This window comes from Schistocerca gregaria, chromosome 6 (assembly GCF_023897955.1).
Source record: "Schistocerca gregaria isolate iqSchGreg1 chromosome 6, iqSchGreg1.2, whole genome shotgun sequence".
Classification (NCBI taxonomy): domain Eukaryota; kingdom Metazoa; phylum Arthropoda; class Insecta; order Orthoptera; family Acrididae; genus Schistocerca; species Schistocerca gregaria.
This window is the reverse complement of record NC_064925.1, coordinates 282436247-282463088: the sequence shown is the minus strand read 5'-3', so window position 1 is coordinate 282463088 and position 26842 is coordinate 282436247. Positions and strand designations below refer to the sequence as shown.

The window sequence follows — 26842 nt, the reverse complement described above, 5'->3', positions numbered from 1 at the left end:
CGAAACGCCTACTTTGACCAGTAGATAGGGCACAACGGTCGGACACAAGTGGAAGGAAAAATAAGACTCCAATGAAGTGGAATCTAGTTTTATAAAGTTTATATTTGAGTGTCTCTTTATAAACTGTGTCACACAATCCTTCACTATTCTTTCTCTTTATTGATCTGATTTGGTAGATTTTTTCGTCGAGCAAGCTCAAATGCCATAACATCTTCGTCCCATCAAAGATATTATTAAGGTGTCTTTCCTTCTGCGCTTGTGGCCGAGTGGTTCTAGGCGCTTCAGTCTGGAACCGCGCGACCGCTACGGTCGCAGGTTCGAATGCTGCCTCGGGTATGGATGTGTGTGATGTCCTTAGGTTAGTTAGGTTTAAATAGTTGTAAGGTCTAGGGGACTAATTACCTTAGATGTTAAGTCCCATAGTGCTCAGAGCGTTTTGAACCATTTTTTTCTGCTCTTGGCTGAATACACATCTCAAGTTCCCAAGAATTTTTTATTTTCTGTAGCGTCACGATTTCTTTAAGAGCTCTTCTTTTAACTGTGTTTCTTGAGAAACTGAATAGTATGAATGTTGTAAGGAATGGCATCTTTTACTTTCATAAAGGATCCAATACCTGTTGCATTCGTTGAGAATCTCATGATCGTTGGAGTAACTTTCTAAAATAATTTGGTTACATCTTAACATACCCACATAAGGCGAGTACTTGGTTTTCAACAAATTATTAATATACTAACGCGTCAGTATACTTATTTCATGAAATACTCTTATCATATTATCAATTCCGTTTTCTGGAAAAGACGCAAATGCCCTACAAAGTATTTTCTCGAGGAAAGTGGCCACCTGAGCAAAGCGGCCAGTTATTCCTGTCAATGAACTGGTCGCTGTGCGTAACTAGCCGCCATTACGCTAAATATCGTGTCGTCTGAATAAAAAATTACATAATGTAGACAATTCATAATCAAGTGATTTCGAAGGCTAAAATGTAACGTTTCATCAGCATTGCAGCATTTAACCAGCACAGTAAAATTTACGTCATGAGGGCAAATGAATTCATCACTTGCCTTACATCGGACGATTGGAACACACATAATATTTCACTACAGAGGAGTGCTCGTAGCTGTTGCCATGAATCTCGCTGACAAAACCAAGGAATTTTCTTTTTAAGGTCTCAAGGCTGCACCAGTCTCGAAGAGTATGAAACGAAGTCGCCGCTTTCCCCTCCCTGACGACTATAGCTGTCCTTAACCTAAAGCAACAGCTTGCAGTGCAAGTATAACAAAGTGTTTCTCTGTTATATGTGATGATGAAGTTCCATTCAACACATCGCTGTATCGTATCTTTTCAACCAGTTTCTCTTTGTAATTCAGCCAGTGGCCTTGCTGCGGTGGTAACGCCGGTTCCCGTCAGATCGCCGAAGCCAGGCGCTGTCGGGATCGGCTACACTTTTAAGGCCCATTGAGGAGCTACTTGATCGAGAAGTAATGGCTCCAGTCACGAATACTGACAACGGCCGGCAGAGGGGTGTGTTGACCAGATGCCACATACACATCCAGTGGCATGTATCGGCTGAGGATGACAGGGCGATTGGCCAGTATCGTTGGGTCTTCCGAGACCTCTTCGAACGAGGAGAGTCTGAGCTGTTTGAGAATCAGGACACTTATTACTTGATTACACCACAAAAATCTGTCGCAACCATTAAGTGCGTCGACATCAACTACTCAGAGAACCATAACTTAATTGGCTATTTACGTAGGAATGTATTATAGTTAATGTGTTATTCATACATACAAGCTGACGCGATGAACGAAAATATGTACCAAGACCGGGATACGAAGCCGGGTTCGTATCCTGATCTTGGTACAAATTTTCATTCGTCGTGTCAGTCTGCTTGAATATACATCATAGATGTTTCAGACTTAAAATGGTCCGTGAAACTGCGCAGTTTCGTTTGAACGTATTATTTATTGTCAGCATACGTCGCAAGACGAAGCAAATAGATTTAATAAAGAAACTGTAACATGTACTGCAATAAGGTATATAACAAAATGAGTCTGTACCATGAAATGAATTGGTTACAAATTTTCAGGTTCATAACACATCGTCACCAGTAAACTAATATCGCATAGCCTGTATTTGTCTGAACATTGGTCTGATGCATTTTTTACCACACTAATCTGTCCTGCACAAGCCTCTTTATCTGCTGCAATCTACATCCATTTGAATCTGCTTTATGTATTCATGCCTCAGTCTCTTTGTACAATTTGATCTCCGACACTTGTTTCCATTACAAAACTGACAATTTCTTGATGCTTGAGGATGTGTCCTGTCAACTGATCCCTTCTTTAGTCTAGCAGTGCCTTGACTATTTTCCCCCGATTCCATTCAATACCTCGTAATTGCCTATGAGATTTAAATTGATGACGTGCAGAAACTCCGACAGAGGAAAGTAGTAGGAGCTATTGGACATGAGTGTAAAAGGAACAGAAAATCGCGTGAGACCTAGAAAACGTGGAAATGCACTACTGAGGAAAAGTTAAGTATGGAACGGGAAAATTGGACACATTTGGGAAACCAAAAGTAACTGAAGTTTTTTTATTTTTTTTATTTTTATTTTTTTTTTTTTTTTACGTATCATGCCTGAATCTCTAAGAAGAGATGAAAGTTTATTGTGATTGTGGTATCTCTCACGATAACAAATTCAAATTTAGCACACTAAAAACATTTATTTATCCATTTTTATATCTGGTATCTATCGTTCGAACACATCGGAATGAACGGACACCGTATTCATCCTGCAGCCATTACGAATCAAAACACAGAGGAATTAAAGACGTTAGATGCCAGTGGGCATTTATATATATATATATCAGTAGCGTAGTATGAAAATTTGTACGGGATTGAGATTCGAACCCCGGTCTCCTGGTTTCTCGGCAGATGCACTGACCACTGCACCATATGCACACAGTGTGACCACAGTCGTGTGGACTACCCTGCCACGCCTCCCTTCAGACCCAAATAGTGATGTGCTGCCCCTGCGCACTTGCCCCGCTACTCGCGGGGTCTCGCCGATATCCCTTATGAGTTTGAGCCTGGTATACATCTGCACTGAGGGAATCACTGGCCGTCATCTTCTGAATTATGTTTATTTGGTGACCGAAGGAGACACGGGTTCGAATCCCGGTCTGGCACATATTTACAGTTTGTCTCACTGATACAAATCGGTACCGTCTGGCAGCTAATATCTTTAATTCCTTTGCCGGCCAGTATGGCCGAGCGGTTCTCGGCACTTCAGTCTGGAACCGCGCGACCGCTAAGGTCGCAGGTTCGAATCCTGGCTCGGGCATGGATATGTGTGATGTCCTTAGGTCAGTTAGGTTTAAGTAGCTCTGAGTTCTAGGGGACGGATGACCTCTGATGTTAAGTCCCATAGTGCTCAGAGCCATTGGAACTATTTAATTCCTTTGGATGTTGATTTATACATTTGTTTGATAAGAACACACATAAGGCGACACAACGACCGGCGGACTCGAACGGATAGCTGCTCCACTGTCGAACTCTCCATGGCCGGAGCCCGCACCGCCGCTCTCATCGTGTGTAAGAGGCTACCATAAGCGACCAACAGCCCCCTACTGGATCGTGAATGAGTATACATCCTGTCTCTATCAGTGAGTGCAGTACAACAGACTTGACTAAGAACTTTGCATCTGCCTGCATTGTATAGGACAATCCATAGAGTTAAGTAAATGCGTTTCACACATCTGTTGCTGTGTCATTTCCGCTTTTTTCCTTTAGAACCCACTCACTGCTACAGGATACAACAACAATGAGGCCCACGATGGTCCTTCGTTTGCCTATTTTTGAGGGATTCGTGTATTTCTGCGACAGGAACACTACGGCAACGAAGATGTGTTTCTTCCAGATTCTCGGACAAACACCGTGTCTGCCCACCGCATTGTTCGTACGAAGTGTATGAAGAAAGACTGATTTTTCATCTACCAACGTCTTTATTTTTTCAGACAACAATAGTCTCCTTCGGAGGAGTTCCCTTATACACCTGGAAATGCCTCTAACAAGTTGGTCACTTTCTTCTGAATTGTTTTTGAGCCCCATAATGACGTCCTTTCAATTTCGAGAAAAGAAAAAAGTGACAAGGACTCAGGTAAGATGAATAGGGAGCTGCAGAACAACAATGATGCCTTTGGAGAACAAAAATTCTGTGATGGAAGCGGCCATGTGACATGGAACGCCGGCCGCTGTGGCTGAGCGGTTCTAGGCACTTCAGTCCGGAACCGCGCTGCTGCTACGGTCGCAGGTTCGAATCCTGCCTCGGGCATGGATGTGTGTGATGTCCTTAAGTTAGCTACGTTATGCCATGAAGTTGGGCGTTAAACTTGGGGAATCTGCGAGTGCGACTTTTGAAAAGCTGAAACAAGCATATGGACAACATTCCTTATCATGGACAAAAGTTTTTCGTTGGCACAAATCACTTTTGGAAGGTCACGGACACATTGAACCATGCTCAGGGAGACCTTCAGATTCAAGAACCGACGAACACGTCGAACGAGTGTGTACTCTTGTGAAATCACACTGACGTTTAAAATAACAAAGATGCGTGACCAGCTAAACCTAAACACATTCACTGTACATCAAATTTTGACCTAAATTTTGCATATGTGAAAGCTTGGTGCCAAAATGGTGCCGAAAAGCCTCACAACTGAGCAGAAGGACAATCGAAGAAACGTCTGCGATTATCTTCTTGAGAGGATTGCCAGTGACCACGAATAGTTGAGTCGTGTGATAGCACGTAACGAATCCTGGATTTTTAGGTTAGCTCCTGAGACAAAGCGACAAAATGAGGAGTGGCACACTGAGACATCTCCTCGACCGATAAAAGATCAAAACAATGCCGATTTGCTTTTTTGTAGCAGGGGTATCGTGCATACAGTATTTGTCCCTCCAGACCAAACTGCCAACCAAGTGTTTCACAGAGATGCCCTTGAAAGGCTCAGGAAAAAGGTGAGTCAAGTGCGACCGGACACTGCAGGCAAGTGGACAACGGCCATTTCCAGCAAGAGATTTTTGATCTTAAAACGGATTCTTATTGTTCCACTGGCCCCCTATTGAACTGATCTGTCTCCTTGCGGAACTGAAAAACGCCATAAAAAGACGTAATTTTGAGTTCCTGAAGAACATTCAAAAGAATGTGACCGACATGTTAAAGGCCCTACCAGTTGAAGCCTTTCAGCATTTCTGCCGAGACTGGGAACGACGACTGCGCCGGGATATACCTGCCGGAGGGAACTACTGTGAAAGGGACAGTGTTGTTGGGTGTGAGGTCCGACAGTTATGAAAAACACCGTTTTTCCCAGTTCCCATACATGTTTCAGCACTTCCGTGTCTCCATCAGTGGGTTTCTGTTTTATTTAAACTGTAATACGAACATTTTTACTAAATGATTACAAAATTACGGACATATTTAGTTCAAACAACAATTTGTTTCCTTTTCTTAATACCTTTACATTTGGTTTGCATGGGTTTCCAGTACCACTTGTGTATTTTTTGTTACAAATAGCTTGTCATCTGCAACCAAACGATGTTAAGGAGGAATTTTGTTGTGTGTTAACCTATTATTTTATGCTTTAAATGTAATTTAGTTTGTCGCGATATTTCGCGCAAATATTCCTTTTTTATGCACGTTTTTGTGTGGCAAGCCCTTTTTTCTCAGCATCCTGATGGGGTATTGATAACATATATTTTAACAAATATGGTCCTAAAAGCACTTTTCACTTCACCAAAACTCGTAGTAATCGTAGTTGCTGTGTGTCCCAGTCCAGTCAGTCTTCATTTGTTCACCAGTGAGATTGGCGCCAAATTTGAATATTGTTTACATTCTCTCTCTCTCTCTCTCTCTCTCTCTCTCTCTCTCTCTCTCTCTCTCTCTCTCTGTGTGTGTGTGTGTGTGTGTTCTGTACGCTTTTTAGCTGTTTATGTTGTCCTTTCCTTTACGTGGTGCTCCTTTAGTCTGTAAAATGATGAGTCTTTGCACAGTGTAGTGTATCCATTTATCGTGTGTGTGTGTGTTTTGCCGTTTCTGTGAAGTTCCTTTAACGTGTTAAATAGTGTGCCCTTGCACAGTGTAGTGTATTCATTTATGACCTGTTTTCCTTCTGCTATTGCCTTCTGTATGTGGAAGTTTTTTTGCTGTATAGGCTGTCCATGGGTTTTAGCATTATTAAGTCTGTTTCTATTGTAGTTGAGTCGTGATTGTGGGCAATTAGGCGGTCAACAAATGCGCTATGGGAGCTATTGCTTTTTAAAGCTCTGAGATGTTCCGAATATCTGGTTTTGAAGTTTCTGCATGTCTGTTCTATGTGTACTGACTGGCAAGTGTTGCATGTGAGTTCATACATTCCAGGTCTGTTAAATTTATCCGTGGGTGTTTCTTGTGTTCTGATTTTTTTCTGTGTTGTGTTCTCTGTCCAGTATCCTATTTGGAATCCCTGTTTTTTCTATATGTTTCCTATTCTGTGAACAATTCTGTTATTGTAGGTGAGTATGTGCCATTTCGTTTTGTGTGTGTCGTTGCTCTGCTGCCTTGTGTGTGATCATTGTTTGTGTTTTATGTTGTTCTGTGTTGGTTGAGGACTTGTGTGTGTGCCGTATGTTCATTTCTGTACTGTTTATATATTTTTTTAATTTAATTTGCCTAACATATAGATGTTATAACCATTTTTCACTGCTATTTGTTTTACTGTGTTTCGTTCTTGTGAGCAGTTCTGTTTGCACATGGGGGTTCCGTTTAATCTATGGTGCAAGAATCTGAAGTTAGCTCGCTTATGTGTCAATGGGTGGACCGATAGATTGTGAATGGTGATGCTTATTGTTGTTGGTTTCCTGAATATTGTGTTTCGCATAACTGGCGGACGTTACATCCAATAATTTTAACTGCAATCACGGTAAACACAAGAAGCTGCAAATCCAAATGGGGACAATACTGTTGTTGTAGAAAATAAAAACTTTGTTAGATCAGTCTCATTACTTTTCCCACACACCTCGTGTGAAAGCAATAAGAACTTGAATGAGGAACCGAACGAATTTCTAGTATGACTTAAAATTTTCACAAGTTTACATCTAAACGCGAATAAAACCACATTGTTGGAAAGAAGCAACACCAATCCTCTCGTTGACTCTATTATTTATTTGTTTAATGCAGTGCATGCAAAATACTTAAATTTTATTTGTTAGATCTTTTCGACTGATTATAATATATTTTTCGTACTGTAAAAAAGGGCTGTTTTTTTGTCTAATATTTGATAGGTGGTAAACATTATTGGGGTGTCTAAACATTTTCAGGTGTAAAATTATCGCACAATGTTTGGCAGCCAATAGTCTAATGCATATGGCGCAGCCTAAAGCGCGTACTTACAAAGGTCGAGTTGGTCATGATAACCCTGGTGGTGAGGTTCTCGGCGTTGAGGAGAGAGACGCCGCCAAACTGGTCGCGAAACACCAGCTCAGTCTCTGTAACAGAGTGGAGGAGTACCAGGTGAGACCACACTCGAAACATTCGTGGCAGCGAGAAGACTACTGGAGCACAAGGCACGGTCCTGTGACACACGCTTGCCTTCTAATTGACCGAACACAACTTTTATGATTCTTATATGCTTCTGAAGTATTTCTAATGAAAGAATCCTATTTTAAATTAAGTTACATTATTAATTTTCACTGAATGAATTACTACGCGTACATTTGCTGGCATAGTTCCGATGTGTTTCAACGTTTGGTAGTACTTTTATTGACAAAGCAGTACATAGGAAGGAAAAAAATTACTTAATAAATGGTTCTGAGCACTATGGGACGTAACATCTGTGGTCATAGTCCCCTAGAACTTAAAACTACTTAAACCTAACCAACCTAAGGACAGCACACACATCCATGCCCGAAGCAGGATTCGAACCTGCGACCGTAGCGGTCACGCGGTTCCAGACTGAAGCTCCTAGAGCCGCACGGCCACACCGGCAGGCAAAATTACTTAATGTATATCACTTGTACATTTTAAAATCGGGCTTACGATGAGAAAACTGGAACAAACTGCAATAAACTAGTAATATGTAATATAGTAATAAAGTAGTAATATGCCTTTGAACGCTGTTCAACACGCAAAATACTTTAAATGAAATGAGCAAAGATTCGTTAATTTGATGCAACTGCGTTCGAAAGTATCGTAATATCTGTATTTGGCTCTGATTTTCGAGCTGTAGCCATTATCTGTAATTACGCTTTTTTTACTAAATATCGGGTCCGAACGTAAACGGTTGGGAGCACTAAATGAGCAGCTCGTAATTCTCACAATGGGTTACAAGCCGTGCAGATGTTAAGCATCTGTTGACTAGCATCGTGAACAGGTGAGGGTCTTCTGATCTTAAGAATTCTTGTAACAATGCATAATGTTTTGAGGCTTCTCAAAGTGTTTTCATGATAATTTTGTACTACTTGTTACCGATAGAATTTTAAAAGATACATACACCAACGTGTCGTAAATGTGTTAATAGCGCAAATTACCTCTGCTATATTTCCTGTGAAGTAACGTTACTACGGGAAATTTTTTAGTTATACTTTTACATAAATGCATACTACTTGTAGTAAGGGAATACCAGTACCCTCTACACCCCCCCCCCCCCCCCTCACTGAAATACCTGATTCCTTAAATGACTAAACTCGCTTGTGTAAATCACCTTCACATCATGATTAATACTGTAATTCTACCACTTGAACGAAGAGCATTTAGTTAGCGACAAGCTGTTTGACCTATATTATGGCAGACACGTTTAGAAAAACGTTTGAAAACACGCGTAAAAATTGGTTCGAAGTCACTAAGTTTTTTTCATTATAAAACACTGCATGAGTACAGTCTGGGCAATTTGCCCTTCTTTTTTAAGAAAAGTTTTTGACACATCTGAGTGAGTATGACGTCATATTGTAACATTCTTTAAAAAATGAAATAATAAACTTTTCGATTACATTCAATGAATGACTGATCTGTGGAATGAGTACTGAACTCGAAATGTTGCATGTTGTAAACGTAAAACTTTAGACGAATTGATTGGGCAATGCAGCTTCAAATATCAATAAAGAAATACAGTCACTGTAAAGTACATTCATCTACTTATGCACTGAATCATCTGGCCCTGTTCAAAACTGGTAACTTTGGTCCGTGTGCACATAACAAATAAATTAAATTGTCTAATCTTCGGTGTAACATGAATTGACTTGTGCTGTGGTATTAATTATCTGACACATTCATACAGTTTTAGTTAACGTTATTACCATCATTTTTCCAAAATTAAATTCTCTACAACTTCTGTTGAAAACTTTGTGCAGTTGTCTGGAATTTAAAAAGCGAATTGAGCTTAGTAGTTAACAAATCAAATATTTTACGAAATTACGTCGATGTTTCTCTGGATGCTCTGGAAAATACTGCAGATACACGTCTGGTACACGTTTTATTAGATTCACCAAATAAATAACAACAAAACAAATGGAAATCTTACTTTACTTTAACCTTGTACAGTTTTGCGATGGCTTCATATTAGCAAAGTTGCTAAATTTCAGGCAAAAAATGTTATTACCAGTAATTCCGAAACTAAACATTTGCGGGCCTATGTTTATATGAAGGTTTTTCTTTAGTTTCACTTGTAGAATAACATACTAAAATATTTGCATATCTTCGTGAATCATCCTGTAAAACAGAAGAATTCGAAGACGTTAGTAGGGACGGGGATCTTGACTTTCGAAAGTGTTTTGGAGTTGGCGAAACGTGTGTAACAAAGCACGCGCAATTCTTCGATACCCTCTGACGAAAATCAGACTTCAAGTTAAGTTCGTACTTTGTCTATACCCACGGCTTCTGTTTGTCAGCGTGGATATCTTTTAAATGGTCGCCTTACCGTTCTACCGAGTGTTAAGCTTTAATTAACAAAGAAACAAGTAGCGGTGTTTGCCTAACGGTCATATTAAGACCGCACCACTGCACAACGCGCTAACATTATAAATGAAATTACGCAACGTTAGAGTAGAACGTTCTGTCGACAAGGGGCATTTTGATATCATGTCAGCCTGGTTACATCACAATTTCTTTACAGGGTCACTACGGAACAATAGTTTATTTAATTTATTACCTCTTGTTTCCAGCACGTTCGTAACTGTGTCATTAACTGGACTTTGCTTGTCGGTATAGACTAACCGTTTTGCATCCATATGTCTCCACTTCAACGCTTGATCTGCAGCCCAGGTGGAAATAAATATTAATGGCTTGTTCTCGTCACATCACATATGTATTTGGAGATACGTCAAACGGATACATTTATCCATCACGCTAGAAAGTTTGTAACATCATCACGGAATCATCCCGTACATTCATACATTTACAGGCACCGGCGCCTTTACCTTCTTCGCTCTTTAGCATCGCTGGATTACATTTCCGGACATGAGTTACTATTCAATATGTTATGTATTCATTTCCCCTACAGGTCGTAAAAGTCTGTAACGAGAGTTTGCAAACACCCTGTGTATCCGAATATTGGCACAAAACGTTTTACATCGGATCAGTACGTACAGGCTACTGCCACGCAGATAATTTAATATACATGTCTGTAAACGTGGCTGTCACAGACGTTCTCTGATACAGATCTCAGTAAAACAAACATATATCATTTTTTTTGTTTTTAAACAATTTTACGTTGCTTCATTATCATAGGCCACAGCATCTAAGGGGAGCTTCCGGCATCTTCGTCTCGCGCAGGTCCGTCTGTCTCCGGCAACATAAACATTTCGTACAAGATACCCTCGGCTGCGCTTTGCTTCAGTCCCCCTCATAAAACATATAAAAGAAACATCTAGACACATCTGCAGTTCTTAAAACGAATTAACAGAACTTTAATAAATTCGGGTGGACACTAACCATACATCGTTGTTACGATAACTTATACCGAAAAAAAACTCTGTATCGTCACGCTGATCATCAGTTACTGTACTAGGGCAGGTTACGTGTCACCTACAGATAACAGTCTGGGAGCGTCTGGGGCTATCCAATTTACGTCATTCCCAAAATTGACATTTTACGTTCAGCCACGTAATAACTACGGCTTACTGCACAGAATGAGATTACCTTTTCTGAGACTCGCAGCTGGTTAGTGGATCGCTTCATAAAACCAATAATGCGCCGCCAGTAGCGAGTTTAGTTGCGTGAGGTTCCGAGGTCGCTGAAATAGCAGATAACAGGCTTGCGCAATTGTACGTTTCACCAGTTACCAGAAAAGGTACAGCCGCTCATCTAAATTTTTTCCCCGTTTAAGGAACGTATAATTATCAAGCGGATAAAAAGGTCACCTAATACCAGTCGCAGGTTGCCTATCTTCCGCTTTCCAAAGACAATAAAATTTGATTTTCAATCTTTCATATAATTTTTGACCTAATTTAAAAATTTAAAATACTGCCATAATCTACTCATTAAGAGGTATAATCGGATGCCACAGATTTAAGGCAACAAGACAAGTAAAATGAGAAACCGTGTAAATGTCTTGAGGCAGCGCAACTGACGATGGCTCTCAGATTACTGAGACCATATTCGTCCATTATTTAAGAATGAGAGCGCTTAGAGACTTCCAAAAAACTTTACACATTATTTCAAACCTTTTCGAAACTTTTCCCACTGCCAACTCCCACAAAACAATGAGAGGAAAAAAGTTTATCGTTTATTACATTTTCGCTTTACGTGTAGTAAAACAGCACCATTTGGCATGACACTGTAATTTATTACTTCTTTACTACTTATCCTTTCGGAACACATGTTGCAGAAAGTATCCACAAAAGAATTTAAAAATAATTTCGAATCTTTTGGTTCTGACTCTGCCATAACTCTACGGGCGAATAATCTAAAACTAGTAAAACCAACATTATTGGGTTCTGCATCTGCAAACATGAAGGTTTTATATTCTGAATGTTAAACACAGGATTTGTCAAAAAGGACTTTACGAATTGAAAAATTCGTACAAACTTATTCATACTGCTTACAGACTTTGTCTTGGTGTTACCTTGAAAAAAGAAACAGATTAAGTTTTAACCCATGTGGTACACTAGTACAGAATCGCGCCACCGTAAGCGCCATCGGCAGTTGCAGCAAATATGGCTGCCTTCACCGTTTCCGAGCCTGTGTATTTTGATTTGTAGATTCAAAATCTGCAACATTGTGCAACGTAATTTTCGTTTAGAGTATGGTAAAAGTTCTCACAGTAGGCCTACTGTTAATGAATGGCGTAAGTGTTTTACTGAAACTAGATGTTCTGAAAGATATAAAAAATCCGCATGTCGCCCCCTTGCACCTGACACCGAGCGAGGTGGCGCAGTTGTTAGCACACTGGACTCGCATTCGGGAGGACGACGCTTCAATCCCGTCTCCGGCCATCCTGATTTAGGTTTTCCGTGATTTCCCTAAATCGCTTCAGGCGAATGCCGGGATGGTTCCTTTGTAAGGGCACGGCCGATTTCCTTCCCCACCCTTCCCTCACCCGAGCTTGCACTCCGTCTGTAATGACCTCGTTGTCGACGGGACGTTAAACACTAATCTCCTCCTCCTCCTCATGGACCTGACGACGTCTTAGACCAAGTGAGGCAAACCTTTGTGAACAGACCTACAAAAGAGACTCAGTGTGCTTCTCGGGAGTTGGGTGTCTCACATATGACTGTTTGGCGTATGTTGAGAAAACGGTTGGATCTCAAACCACAGAAGTTTTCAATGATGCAAGAACTTGTAAGTATTTTTGTAAATGGATAGAGGAGTGCCAATTTCATAACCTGCACGTCCACTGGGTCCAAAACTTCTCAACTTGTTCTTTTTGGGATTCATCAAGGGTACTAAGTTTATTCCACCATTACTGGCTTCTCTACCAGTGCTCAGACCTAGACTCTGCCTCGGAACTGAGGAAGTCATACATGACATACTGTAACGAGTTTTGGCAGGAAATCGATTTCTGTTGGAATGTGTGCTTTATAACCAATGGAAGTCACATTAATCCTGTTTAGGCATAAGGCGGAAAGCTTGATGCCTTTTGCTATAAAATGACACCCAAGCCATGTCTATAAGATAAATGAATAAATCAGAATGAGTTTTCAAAGTTGTAAAGTCATTTTTGACACACATGTTATTTAACGCATTACCTTGTCTCTCAAGTAGAGAGATATTTTAAGTTGTTTTATATGTGGTAGTTTGTTTCTTCAAGGAATTGGGGGTGACAGGGGTGCTGTTACTTGTTCATTGTTTAAAACAGAAATATGTAAGCATGAAAATAACATTGTTAGGGCTGTAGAATGAGCGACACTGATACAAAACTTATATTGTGAAGAGGCTAAAAAAGAGGAACTTATGTAATAGCACAAGCGTACTACTAGTAAGTTGATAACGTTTGAAGGATTTCATTTTCTTGTGTGCTGCTGTGTAACAAATTCTTCACGTTCCTCTCAGTTTGGACCGCCTTTTTTTCCAAAAGCGCTTCGTTACTTTAATAGGCGTTTCTGAAAATAATTTCGTTCGTTCAAAATAGGGTGTGTATAGAGTGTGTATAGATCTAAGTTAGGGAACTTAAGCAGTCATAATTTTATAAGTCAAGAATTACCTTGGACATTTATCTGGTATACAGATGAGCCTTAAAATCGCATTATGCCCGCCTTTGTAAGAAGTTAGTTTGAAAAAATATATAGTAGGCGACAGAAAACCACTAAAACGCCCGCAGTGAAGTTCACAGGGAGCAGTTACACTTCAGGAGAATTGGGAATATCTCCAGTGTGTACTACTCTATGAGCATCGAAGTAGCGTAAAATGTGCGTATAGCATGAAGTTATTTGGTCATCTCAACCCTTCTTGTGCTCAGTAATGCTGGAAGCGAGTGCATAGGCGTTTTTTTTTTTCACACACTCCATTTAATTAACTTGTTTCGGGGTTATCGAAGTGTCCGATTCCACCCATTTCCTTTGACCGATGACGTCATCAATATGGTGGAAATGGCTGTTCTAAGCATCTCCAATATGGCCCTTATGATGTCACTACATACAGACGTAAACAAACACGAAAATACGTACAAATAAGACAATAACATCAACCTCGAAAAAGACAATCAAACTAATGGGGCAGGAGAGGGAGGGGACAAGCTAAATATAACAGTTACAAAAAAAGCACACATCATCAATTCCATAACAGCAATACCAGACCTGATACCTCCAGTGCCTTGACTATTCCTTTGCATAACACTAAATCTATGTGCATTTTCTTCTAACAATCTTTCATACGATCCTGAAACGAAGTATCGTGTAATATGAGTCTTATCCAAAAGTGCTCCGTAAGCAAGAGGCTCTATAAGTTATCGTATGCTTCGATTCTCCGTCGGAATACCCTAGACGATTTTCTTCTGTTCAGCAGGGACCCTGTATCTCAGCCACACTGTAAACTATACATGCTTTTCTCATGCCTTTCCATTATCTGTTCTGAGATTATGAATAAATTTGAGTCTAACTGCAAACATGATCCCTCAGTGTCTGTACCGTGATCGGTTTCGGGGCTACCAGATCCAGCCTAAGACGCACCTTGTTTCGGTAAAAGTGTTTGCCTTTGTAACTTACGAAGTAATAGCTGACGAGAACATTTATTGTTGTAGGTCAACATAAGAAACGTCACACTTTCTACGGAGCTATGGACATAGTCTATTAAGTTATTTTCCAAAAAGTTACAGCAAAAAGATATAATTTTTTAATGGAACAATAGTTCTTTCTATCATGCACTGAAATCATTGCAACCAGCTGTGTACAAATCCGTTAAAATCGTATTCCTATCACGTTTACCTTGGGAGTTACAACCCTTCATAGTTTGAGAGGCGGATACCACATGCTGTGAATAATAACTGATTGTGTGCTGACGGATAATCCAGCAGCGGAATGTTGATGTACATGAGGTGTTCAAATGTATTTCCATGTTACTGAATGCACAAGGCAATGCGCATTCTAAAGGATCTGCGGACGAGTTGTCGCTGGTGTCACAGAGCGACATGCTTCTTCGATGCACCGTTTTAGATCATCTGACGGTTGCGGGCTCAGTGACATAAACGCAATTCTTCAGATGTCGCCACAAAATAAAACCTACTGGTGTTAAAACAGTGACAGTGCGGGCCATTCAAGAGGGCCATAGCGTCCCAACCATCTTCTAGGGAATCTGTTGTTCAATTCCCCACAAAAGCAAGTCTAGTATGGACTGGGTGACCATCTTGCTGCATCCACTTATGGACTCCCCTGTCTCGACACACATTTTCAAGGAGAGCACCCAAACTGTCGACTATAGAAGCCCGATACATCTCACCTGATAATGTACCTATAAAGAAGTGTGGACCGATGATTTTATCCTCAACGAATCCACATCATACATTGATAGTTCGAATGTGTGTGAATTCCTGAGGGACCAAACTGCTGAGGTCATCGGTCCCTACGTTTACACTCTACTTAAACTATCGTAAACTAACTTATGGTAAGAACAACACACACATCCATGCCCGAGGGAGGACTCGAAGGTCCGGTGGGAGGGGCCGCGCAATCCGTGACATGGCGCCTCTAACCGCGAGGCCACTCCGTGCGACCACAGATAGTCCACCGACGTTGATGTTCGACAGATCTTACCCTCCGAGGATTGTCTGTGGCCTAATCCTGAATGTTATGACGGTTAACTGCAGCATAATTTGTGAGCGTGCACTCGTCAGAGAACGTAACACCTTGTAAGGGGTCCCGAGTGAAATTACGCATGGCCCATTCAGAGAAAGTAACTTTCCGATTACAATCGCTCCCTCTTGCGTCAGTGAAAGGCGATACTGGTGAAGCTAGTGAACCTGTACTGTACGCCACACAGATGCAAGTCTAATCCCAGCGACTACAGCAAAGTCTCGTAAGCTGACATAGGGATCGCGGTGTATTGCAGCTGAAACAAACACCTCCGTCCCTTCACTTCTTGCTCTTCGTCTGTTACTGCTGCGCCTTTCCAAGTCGCCCGTTTCCCGAAGGCGTCGTTCAGCACGTGAGAACGTAACGGCTGCTGGAGCTCTTCTCCTAGGATGTTCCACTGTATACGCCTTGCTTGCTTCAGAGGCACCGTGTCGGTATTGGCAGAGCATCAGAAACATGTCAATGCAGTCGTTATACGTGTATGCCACCTCCATCCGACGTCAGTTACAGCGACACACTGAACCCCGTTTGTTTGTGTGGTTAGACACGTCGCGTATACGGCCGTGTACGGCGACAGACGTTGGTCTAACAGCGCATCGAGGAAGCTTGTCGCTACGTGACACAGGCGACGTCACATCTCGCCCGCAGGACCTTTAGAAGGTGCATTGCGTTATGTACAGCGTGCGGTATCCGCCCTTGAAACTTTGAAGGGTTGTAGCTCCCAAACTAAACATGATAGGAGTGTGATTTAAACTGTTTTGTACACAACTGGTTTCAATTCCAGTGCATGATAGAAACGACAAACGTTAAATTAAAGAAAAAAGTATCTCTTTGCCATAACTCTTTGGAAAATAACACAATAAACTACGTTCATAGCTCAGCAGAAAGAGTAACGTTCCTTATGTTGATCTACCGCAATAAATTTTCCCAGCAGTGCGCGCCGTTCGGGAAGGAGCCACCAACCCTAACCCCCTATACCGCTCTCCGTGTAGAAACACGTACACAATGCTGTTGCTTTATACAATAATTCATCACTATTAGAGATAGGGGTTAGTGACGTGACGAATAAGATATTAAGGCAGGAAAGTTAAAGTTCTTATACATTAGGGTATAGGAGAATGAATGTTTACATTACTATAATTTCATAATAGACTTCATTTAAACTTCAAAACAACGGTGTTTACGTTAAAAAGACAGAAAAATGAAGAGTACACACCGGTGATATAATTTCAAATTCCGAAAATTTATTTTTAGTGTAAAATGGCTATCCCGGACGCGCACTGTAACCGTACTAGCATTGCGCGCCATCTGGGAAACACTTATACTGAAACACTCTGTGTACATCTAACCCGTGAAACACTTTTACTGAAACACTATACATCTAATCGATACGAGATATGTTTTTCATAGGATCACAGATTACTGCGATAACGAATTTGTCTGTGGACGCAGGTCTTACAGTCCACGCCACTGCTGGATGATGATGGCAGAAAGCTGCGATCCTGGAAAAAACGTACCTCGTATCAATTAAATGTATATATGATCTTGATTTTTTTCCATCTTCGCAAATCACTACGCGGGAAAACAACAGAGCCACGTCACCGCCATAGCTCTCTTCCAAGAGCACCGATGTGGCACGTGTTTACAGGCAACAGTGTAATGAATATCACGTGGACAACTCGTTGCGCTAGCGCTGACCTCTCGTGGTGATTGCGAGAACTTTCCAAACCACCCCCGTATACCAAGTGCATCTCAGGACGGAGTTATGCGACGATAAATAGCGGTTACTGCTAGTGTAGTTGCTCTTCTGAACATAATCCAATATGAGCAAATCAGTTGCGTCTTTACCTGTGCTAACCCGAGCTTCTGCTCCGTCTCTAATGACATCGTTGTCGACGGGACGTTAAAACACTAACCACCACCACATTTACCTGTGCTGTCTACGGTTCTGCTTAAAAAGAAGAGCTCGATGTAGCCATAGAGTCGAATCGCACACGTCTGCTTTCATGTCCCGCAACTAATTCGCTGCAAATAATAACCTGTAGCTGTGGCCCTGCAGTTAAACAGCCTATGCATTGGCTTGAATTGCGAGTTAATAAAGTAGAAATACAAAATAAAAGATAAATGAATAATTTAATAACAAGGGGTCTATTCTAACTTTTGCAATTGAAGTAGACAACAGAGAATTATGCTGAATGATGTTTATTCAAGAAAAGACCTCTCAAATAAACGCGAAGTGTTACTACGATATTCAGTTAAAGTGCAGGCAGAAAATATCCTTATCAAACGCACTACAGTTAGATTGAAAGCGGCCGCAAGGAGTGGCCGTGAGGTTTGTGGCGCCTTGTCACGGATTGCGCGGCCCCTCCTGCCGAAGGTTTGAGTCCACCTTCGGTCATGGGTGTGTGTGTTGTTCTTAGCATAAGTTCAAGTAGTGTGTAAGTCTAGGGACCAATGACCTCAGCAGTTTGGTCCCTTAGGAATTCACACACATTTGAACATTTTTACATTGAAAGTGTAACTAAAAGGGTAGCAAAATTCCCAAACTAAACTGTAATTAAAGATATAAAAAAGGTAAGTTAATTTCGTAATCACAATATACGAAATTTCACCAGCTTAAAACAGTTCATAGCTCAGCATGACGATTCACAAACGGATACACGTGATACAGAGAATAATAATTCGTACTCTGTATATCCTCAATTCCGTAATATAATCGTAAAATGTTAGAGCCCTACACTGGCGCACATACAGACCTCTCGAAACATAAAGTACTTTCAGATCAAATGGCTCCAAGTACTACGAGACTTAACATCTAAGGTCATCAGTCCCCTAGAATTAGAACTACTTAAATCGAAATAAGGACATCACACACGTCCATACCCGAGGCAGGATTCGAACCTGCAACCGCAGCAGCCGCGTGGTTCCGGACTGAAGCGCCTAGAGCCGCTCGGGTTAGGTTAGTTAGGTTTAAGTAGTTATAAGTGTAGGGGACTGATGACCTTAGATGTTTAGTCCCATAGTGCTTAGAGACATTTGAACGAACTATTTACTCCTTGTCAGAAGCGTCTTTCAGTTCTCTTTTTTTCTGTGGTATTCGCCAAGGAATGTGGTTGACCACTTCAAAATTAGCACAGTTTTTTAATAGCACTTGCAGTCAACATTTAAAGAAAGCTACCGGAAAAACATTAAATTCTTCATTGCATAACTGCACAAGTAAGACAATACGTGAGGTACTCACGCTGTATTCATTTGCTGTGTAATTGCGGAGGATATGATCTTGTGACAAACATTTGCATAATCAAAAGCTATAAAAGACGTCGCAAATCATAAATAAAATACATACGCCTATGTAGCTTTCAGAGACGATAGCTGTAGCACTATGCTGTCATCTGAGATATCGTTTGTTGAAATGGCATGAAGCAATTAAAAGTTGTTAACACAGAAACGCAGTGTGTAAATGTTTACTCGCTGTGGTCTGCCACTGCAGCTGAGTGGGCAGCGCGCCGGCTTGGCATGGCAGGGGCCACAGGTTCGATTCCCAGCTGGGTTGGAGATTTTCTCGGGTTAGGAACTGGGTGTTTGTGTGGTCGTCGTCATCATCATCATTTCATCCTCACTGACACAAGTCCCCGAAGTGATTGCAACAATGAACAATGAAGTGGAAATAGTGTTCAGAGATCCAGAAACGTAGTACACGCGAGCACGCGGCACACAGAAACGCATAAGAAAATAAATTAAGGAGGTGATATTAGCGCTTTATGTGGATTTACGTGCATAAAAACATAACAGTTGTGAAAGGCACCAACAGAGCTTGCATTTACACTTTTCGTCTTGTTAATATGTGTCACTATTAGACGAATTGCAGCAACCTACGCCTACCATTATAAGGACAAAACAACTAACTTGAAAGCAACGACAGTTTGGCTGTAAGTTGAGTATGGTTGTATCTTTAAACTGGCTAAAAGAATGTTTTCTCCTAATTGCGGTCTGACTTCTATGATTCCTCAAATTTGACTCTCACCAAAAAATGGTCGAAAAAGCACGCTTTCTCTTAAATATTACTGAGTAAGCCGACCCCTTTTTAAACTAAAATGTAATATACCGGTTGATAAAAAAGGCAGTATAAATTTGAAAACTTAATAAACCACGGAAAAATGTAGATAGAGAGGTAAAAATTGACACAAATGCTTGGAATTACATGGGGTTTTATTAGAACAAAAAAAACTACCCCATATTGATAGACGCGTGAAAGATCTCTTGCGCGCGTCGTTTGATGATGATCGTGTGCTCAGCCGCCACTTTCGTCATGCTTGGCCTCCCAGGTCCCCATACCTCAGTCCGTGCGGATATTGGCTTTGGGGTTACCTCAAGTCGCAAGTGTATCGTGATCGATCGTCATCTCTAGGGATGCTGAAAGACAACATCCGACGCCAATGTCTCACCATAACTCCGGACATGCTTTACAGCGCTGTCCACAACATTATTCCTCGAGTACAGCTATTGTTGAGGAATGATCGTGGACATATTGAGCATTTCCTGTAAAGAACATCATCTTTGCTTTGTCTTACTTTGTTATGCTAATTATTGCTATTCTGATCATATGAAGCGCCATCTGTCGGACATTTTTTGAACATTTGTATTTTTTGGTTCTAATGAAACCTCATGTCATTCCAAGCATGTGTGTCAATTTGTACCTCTCTATCTACATTATTCCGTGGTTTATTAAGTTTTCAAATTTATACTGACTTTTTGATCACACGGTACATTCATACACCAAATAAAAGTAGACGTTTCCACAATTCCGGAAAGGTATAATACATTGAACATCGTCATGAGATGTGACCAAAATATGAGCCCAAAGTGAGGTATCAGTCACTATGAAATTGATAATGGTCATCGTGTTGTAATTATACTCGTACACTGAAAATTGCGGTCTTGGCACAGAAAGGTTTTCTACAATAAAAAATTTGGTTACATATTTAATAAATTAAAGGTTTTGGTAGCATTTTCATTCATGATGTTGTGTAAGTATGATAAGATACATTCTTCAACTATCCTTCTCATGATTTGCGTTGCTTGTCTTCTATTAGTCTAAATAGTTATTGTTCAGATCATGTGAAAGTGCTCTCCTGTCCATTCTGTCCAAACGCGTGCCCTTCATGACTTTTAGTTTTTGCACTGAATATTATCAAATGCTTTCTCTGAGTCAATGACTGAGGTCCTGATAGCACATATAAATCTTGGTATTTGAGGTGTCCCGCAGTTCGGTCTAGACACCGGTACGAGGAAGAGAAGGGCGGTTCGCTGCCCGGGTCGGTGTTATGAGACACAACACGCCGCGCACCCGGCCCTGGCTCACTGTTTATCTTAACCCCGAGACAAACGAAGGGCCACGACGCCACTGGAGAGTAACGGAATAGGATTCTCGCCTTCAGTGACAGTTCCGCGTGCGGAATTGCTCCATAAGCGTGGTTTTGCTTCTCCGCGGCACCTGACGACCACAACCCCAATGCATTTTAAGTATTTTGCTTTCGCTGTTCCCAGGTCGTTGGGATTTAGGGCGCACTGTGCAGGTCTGTCAAAAAATCAGAGCAGCCTGACTGGAGCTAGATTTGGAAATAACGCGTGAGAAAACGCCGTGTGTTCGCTCGCTTTTTGCTGCCGCTACAGGCTCCACATTCATGAATTGCAAATTTCCTGTAGATACAGGAAAAAGATCTACGAGCAGCTGCATGGCATCTGGAAAAAAATAGTTCCAACATCGTCTTGTATGGTAAACAGCTACAGATAGACACAGCAACGTTACAAAAACCGCGAGATTCTCTTCGTGATTAATGTCGGATATTCTTACTTATGGTATTGATACAGATGCCGTGTCATCAGCGTTAAAGGAAACTTGTCCTCATTATTTGGGTTTTTTTAAGTTTTCATCGCTACATTTCTTGATGAACTTGTGTAATATTCTTAATATAGTCCATCACATGAAAAGGCACATTTGAAATCCACACCCACACAGCCGCGCGGTCTAGGCGCCTTGCCACGGTTCGTGCGGCCACCCGTAGGATGTTCGAGTCCTCCCCCGCTCATAGGTGTGCTTCTTGTCCTTAGCGTGAGGTAGTTTAAGTTATAATGTGTCTGTGTGAAATGCTATGGGACTTAACTGCTAAGGTCATCAGTCCCTAAGCTTACACACTACTTAACCTAAATTATCCTAAGGACAAACACATACACACCCATTCCCGAGGGAGGACTCGAACCTTCGCCGGGACCAGCCGCACAGTCTAGTTTAAGTTAGATTACGTAGTGTGTAAGCATAGGGACTGATGATCTAAGCAGTTTGTTCCCGTAGGAACTTACCACAAATTTCCAAAAACATTTCCACACATACATACGAGGCGGGTGTCTACCACAAGACCTCAGCATTACGATTCAAGAGCACCACCTTCACAGTCAAGCTGTGTTTTGCGTCAGCTATGGTGGTGGCAATGATGAATACTTTCAGTGGAAAAAGCCACGAATAACCTTTTGTCTCCTAATCTCCTGAATGAAAGCGCGTCTCCAGAAGAAAAGTCTTGTGTATCATTTGAAAGTATCTACGTACTAGTGAAGAAAACGTTACAACATGAACTGAGGTAAGAAATTGTTTACAAGAAATACAGAAGTAAAAATCTCAAACAATCAAAATCGCTAAATGCAGCTTTATTTTGACCGTCGGTTGCGACAATGTGAGTCACAATCATCGGATCTTATGCGAATACACCTAAATGCATCTCTATCTTATGTACAATATACCGAGTCGCATCATAAACAGTCATTCCAGGAACATGAACAACTTTATACAACGGCATATTCATGGAATGACTCGTTATGACGTGAAACGGTATTGTACATATGATGGAGTGAAGGGTATTTGAAAAGGCCCGACTATGGCTACTTAGAGTGAAGAAATCGATCATCAGAATTAAGGTGTATTTATGGATCGTTTTTTTTTTCTTTATTGCATTTGGTGTGGTGTCACCGCCAGACACCACAATTGTCGGTGGTAGCCTTTAAATCGACCGCGGTCCGTTAGTATACGTCGGACCCGCGTGTCGCCACTATCAGTGATTGCAGACCGAGCGCCGCCACACGGCAGGTCCAGTGTAGAGAGACTCCCTAGCACTCGCCCCAGTGGTACAGCCGACTTTGCTAGCGATGGTTCGCTGCCTACATACGCTCTCATTTGCCCAGACGACAGTTTAGCATAGCCTTCAGCTACGTCATTTGCTACGACCTAGCAAGGCGCCATATTTAGTTACTATAATCTGAACAGATCATATTGTGACTTCATATTGCGACTTCATCATTAATGGATCCGCATTCTGAATTCTCATTCCTTGTCATGTTCCAGACCTCACGTCAGTATAGTTCTTCCCTCCTCACGCTAGTCTGCGTGAGCTAAAACGCGTGCATTTCGGCCTCCATTAGTAACACGGTGTTGGCTCTTCTGCCAGCCCAACATTTTGATGAACGTCGCTCTTGACGGTACATGATTCACAATATGATCTGTAATAGGTCGCTGTACAGCCTACAGAAATGTTGATAAACACAATGAGAATGTAAACAAACAATAAAAACAGATGATAAAACGGTGACATTGTAAAAAACTGTAAAAGAGCGGAACGTTGTGGAATTTAAAATATAAAAACAAGGCGTTGACGATGCGGATGTGACACTTTGGTGGCTATTCGCTACACTGACAGGGGACGCACAACACAGAACATTGACTTTAAAGAGCGCTATAGAGGCGACACGGCGGCAGATGGGGGTGGAGAGGAGGGGGGGGGGGGATTTAGCGATCTTGGCTATCTGACATTTTTACTTTAGTATTTGATGTAGTCCTCGATTGCGCCCATACTTGATTAATGTCAAGCATATAAAAATTGTTTAGAATTACGAAATACTATTACAATTATGCTAGTATTCGAATGATCATTACAGCCACACTGGTTTGTATTGCAGCGTGATGCAATGAAACAGCACTCAAGTGATATTTGCTACATTCCAAAACATTTCAAAAACTGTAGAACTCCTTAAGAAAGGGGACCTCTAAAATACTATCAGCGTTAATTTAGTAACGAATACGTGATTCAGTTTTGATCAAAATTTTCTTAAAATTTCGTTCAACGATGCGTAAAGTAACTGTGTAGCTCTGTGACACAACAAGTACGACCTGATCAAAAGCATCGAGACAGCCCTACTTAATGCAGAATTGACCGCTAGATGTCACGAGACGCGGATCCTACAATATAAAAGGAGGCTGGGAATATCGTGTTGTTTGTAGAAAAGCAGTGAATGTGTCGCTTAGGAGAGCTCGGTGTCTTCGAACGTGGACTAGTCATAGGATGTCACCTGACAAGCCGGCTGGGGTGGCCGAGCGGTTCTAGGCGCTACAGTCTGAAGCCGCGCGAACGCTATGGTCGCAGGTTGGAATCCTGCCTCGGGCATAGATGTGTGCGATGCCATTAGGTTAGTTAGGTTTAAGTAGTTCTAAGTTCTAGGGGACTGATGACCTCAGAAATTAAGTCCCATAGTGCTCAGAGTCATTTGAATCACCTGACAAGAAACCCCCCATCGCACCTCCCGCCCCCTCCCCCCCACCAATCCCCTCCTCAGATTTAGTGGTAAGATGGATCAGTGGATAGTCCATCAAAAACTGAGCATAGATCAAGAATGAAAACAGAAAGAAGGTGTACTGAACTGTGAAAAAAGAAAGCAAAATAGAAACAGTGAACAGACGAAGAACATGTAAGTAGACTGTTTAGGTTTTCTTATATTGGTAACGCCACGTAGCGCTCTGAAAATCACTGGCTGTACTGTGTGCAGTCAGTGGCTGGTTGGCATTGTTGTAATACTCGCCATTGTAGTGTTGGGCTGTCGGCTGTTAACAGTGCGTAGCGTTGCGCAGTTGGAGGTGAGCCGCCAGCAGTGGTGGATGTGGGGAGAGAGATGACGGAGTTTTGAAATTTGTAAGACTGGATGTCATGAACTGCTATATACATTATGACTTTTGAACACTAGAAAGGTAAATACATTGTTTGTTCTCAATTAAAATCTTTCATTTGCTAACTATGCCTATCAGTAGTTAGTGCCTTCCGTAGATTGAATTTTTTATTTAGCTGGCAGTTGTGGCGCTCGCTGTATTGCAGTAGTTCGAGTAACCAAGATTTTTGTGAGGTAAGTGATTTGTGAAATGTATAGGTTAATGTTAGTCAGGGCCATTCTTTTGCAGGGATTTTTGAAAGTCAGATTGCGTTGCGCTAAAAATATTGCGTGTCAGTTTAAGCACAGTCTTGTATAATTATTAAAGGGGTCGTTTCAAACAACAAGTGTATTATAGAGTACGCGAGTTTACTAATACCGTTGTGGTGAAGTGGATACGGTGTTGTACTGTCACGCGCTCGAGCCATTTTTTTTCCACAACATTATGAACATTCTGTCCGATCATTGAAATGTTTGTGCTCTTTCTGTAGTTTTGGCAGTTGTCATACTACACGTTGGTTATAGAATATGAGTCATGTGGTAAGAATACGTTACAGTCGAAAATAAATGTGATGAGCAGTGAGAGCAGACGAGAACAACACAGATGTCTCTCAGAAATGCAAACAACAAAAACGGATGTGAACTATGATACAACAAAGGAATTCAAGAGTCAATACCTCCAAAACGGAACGCAACTTTAAAAACATTAAAACACATGTTTTGACAGAGTACAGAGAAACTGCGTGATTGTGAAACTTGGGAGTAACCACATTCACATTCGTACGAACACGCATATGGGCAAGAAAGCATATCTCAGCCACTTACCAGTCGTACAAATTAGGAGCATCGGTAAGGGATTCCTATCACATGACACATGTGCTGTTGCTAATGCCGAGTATGACACACCAGACGTGTTTTCCGGGGGAGGTTCAAAAATGGCTCTGAGCACTATGGGACTTAACTTCTGAGGTCGTCAGTCCCCTAGAACATAGAACTACTTAAACCTAACTAACCTAAGGACGACACACACATCCAAGCCCGGGGCAGGATTCTTACTTGCGACAGTACCGTTATCGAGGTTCCAGACTGAAGCGCCTAGAACCGCTCGGCCACACCAACCGGCAAGTGGCGTCAAATCGAAAGACTTTCACCCGGCGAACGGCTACTCGATGGAGGCCCTAGTCCCACGACATTTATTTGACACATACTTTCAATAAAGCACTTAATATTAATCAAATTTCGGTATGACATATGAGCAATTAAATAAAAAAAGTAGAACAATAAAGACGTTTAATACATGTAACCCTGAAAACTTAAAACGAAACCAACACAGAGGCCCATACTAAACATTTACACCGAAGAACCAAAACATTATAACCAATTGCATAATAGCTTGTTTCTCCGTTTATGGAACGAAATACAGCACTGATTCTGCAGATCATGGATCCGGCAGTTTGTTGGTAGGCTTGTAAGGTATATGGCATTAGATGTCTAAACACAGGTCATGTAATTCGTGTAAATAACGCGCCGCCGATATACGTACGTGGTGATGGCGCCCGATAACGAACCAGATGGGTTCCATGTGATTTACATGAGGTGGATTTGGGCGGGGAGGCATCAACGTGAGTTCACTATAACGCTTCTCAGAACACTGTAGCACAGTTCAGGCTCCGAGACTTATACTTTCGCCGTTGGGAAAGAGATAAAGCATGAAAGGATGCAGGTGAGTCGCAGCTGTCAGCATGTCATCGATTACAGAGCCCATGTAAGCGCAGGAGAATGCATAATACTGCTCCCACCAGGCTGCATCCGTGGCGCGCTGCACGTTTACCTCGGTGACAGCGTTTGTGGAGACGACCATCGAACCAGTGTAGCAAAACTATGATTTACCCGAAAAGCCGACACGATTCCATTTATCGAAGGTCGAATTCGATCGTCTCGTGTCCACGGCAATCGTAATTGAAGGTGCCGTTGGGCCAACATGTCAACACGTAAGGGTTGTCAGCTGCGGTGCTCTATATTCAACAATGTACGATGAACGGCGTGCTCCGAAAGACTTGTGCC

The 26842-nt window shown here is 41.6% G+C and overlaps 1 protein-coding gene across 6 annotated transcripts in view; it reads right to left on the bottom strand.

The window, feature by feature from the left end:
• The window catches only part of LOC126278282 (inactive dipeptidyl peptidase 10-like), a 1623672-nt gene that overhangs the window by 486706 nt on the left and 1110124 nt on the right, over positions 1–26842 (bottom strand). For all 6 annotated transcript variants that reach the window (XM_049978288.1, XM_049978290.1, XM_049978291.1 and 3 more), the window contains exon 3: positions 7428–7522. In XM_049978288.1, the coding sequence (XP_049834245.1) occupies positions 7428–7522 (95 nt within the window). The remainder of the gene's footprint in view (positions 1–7427; positions 7523–26842) is intronic.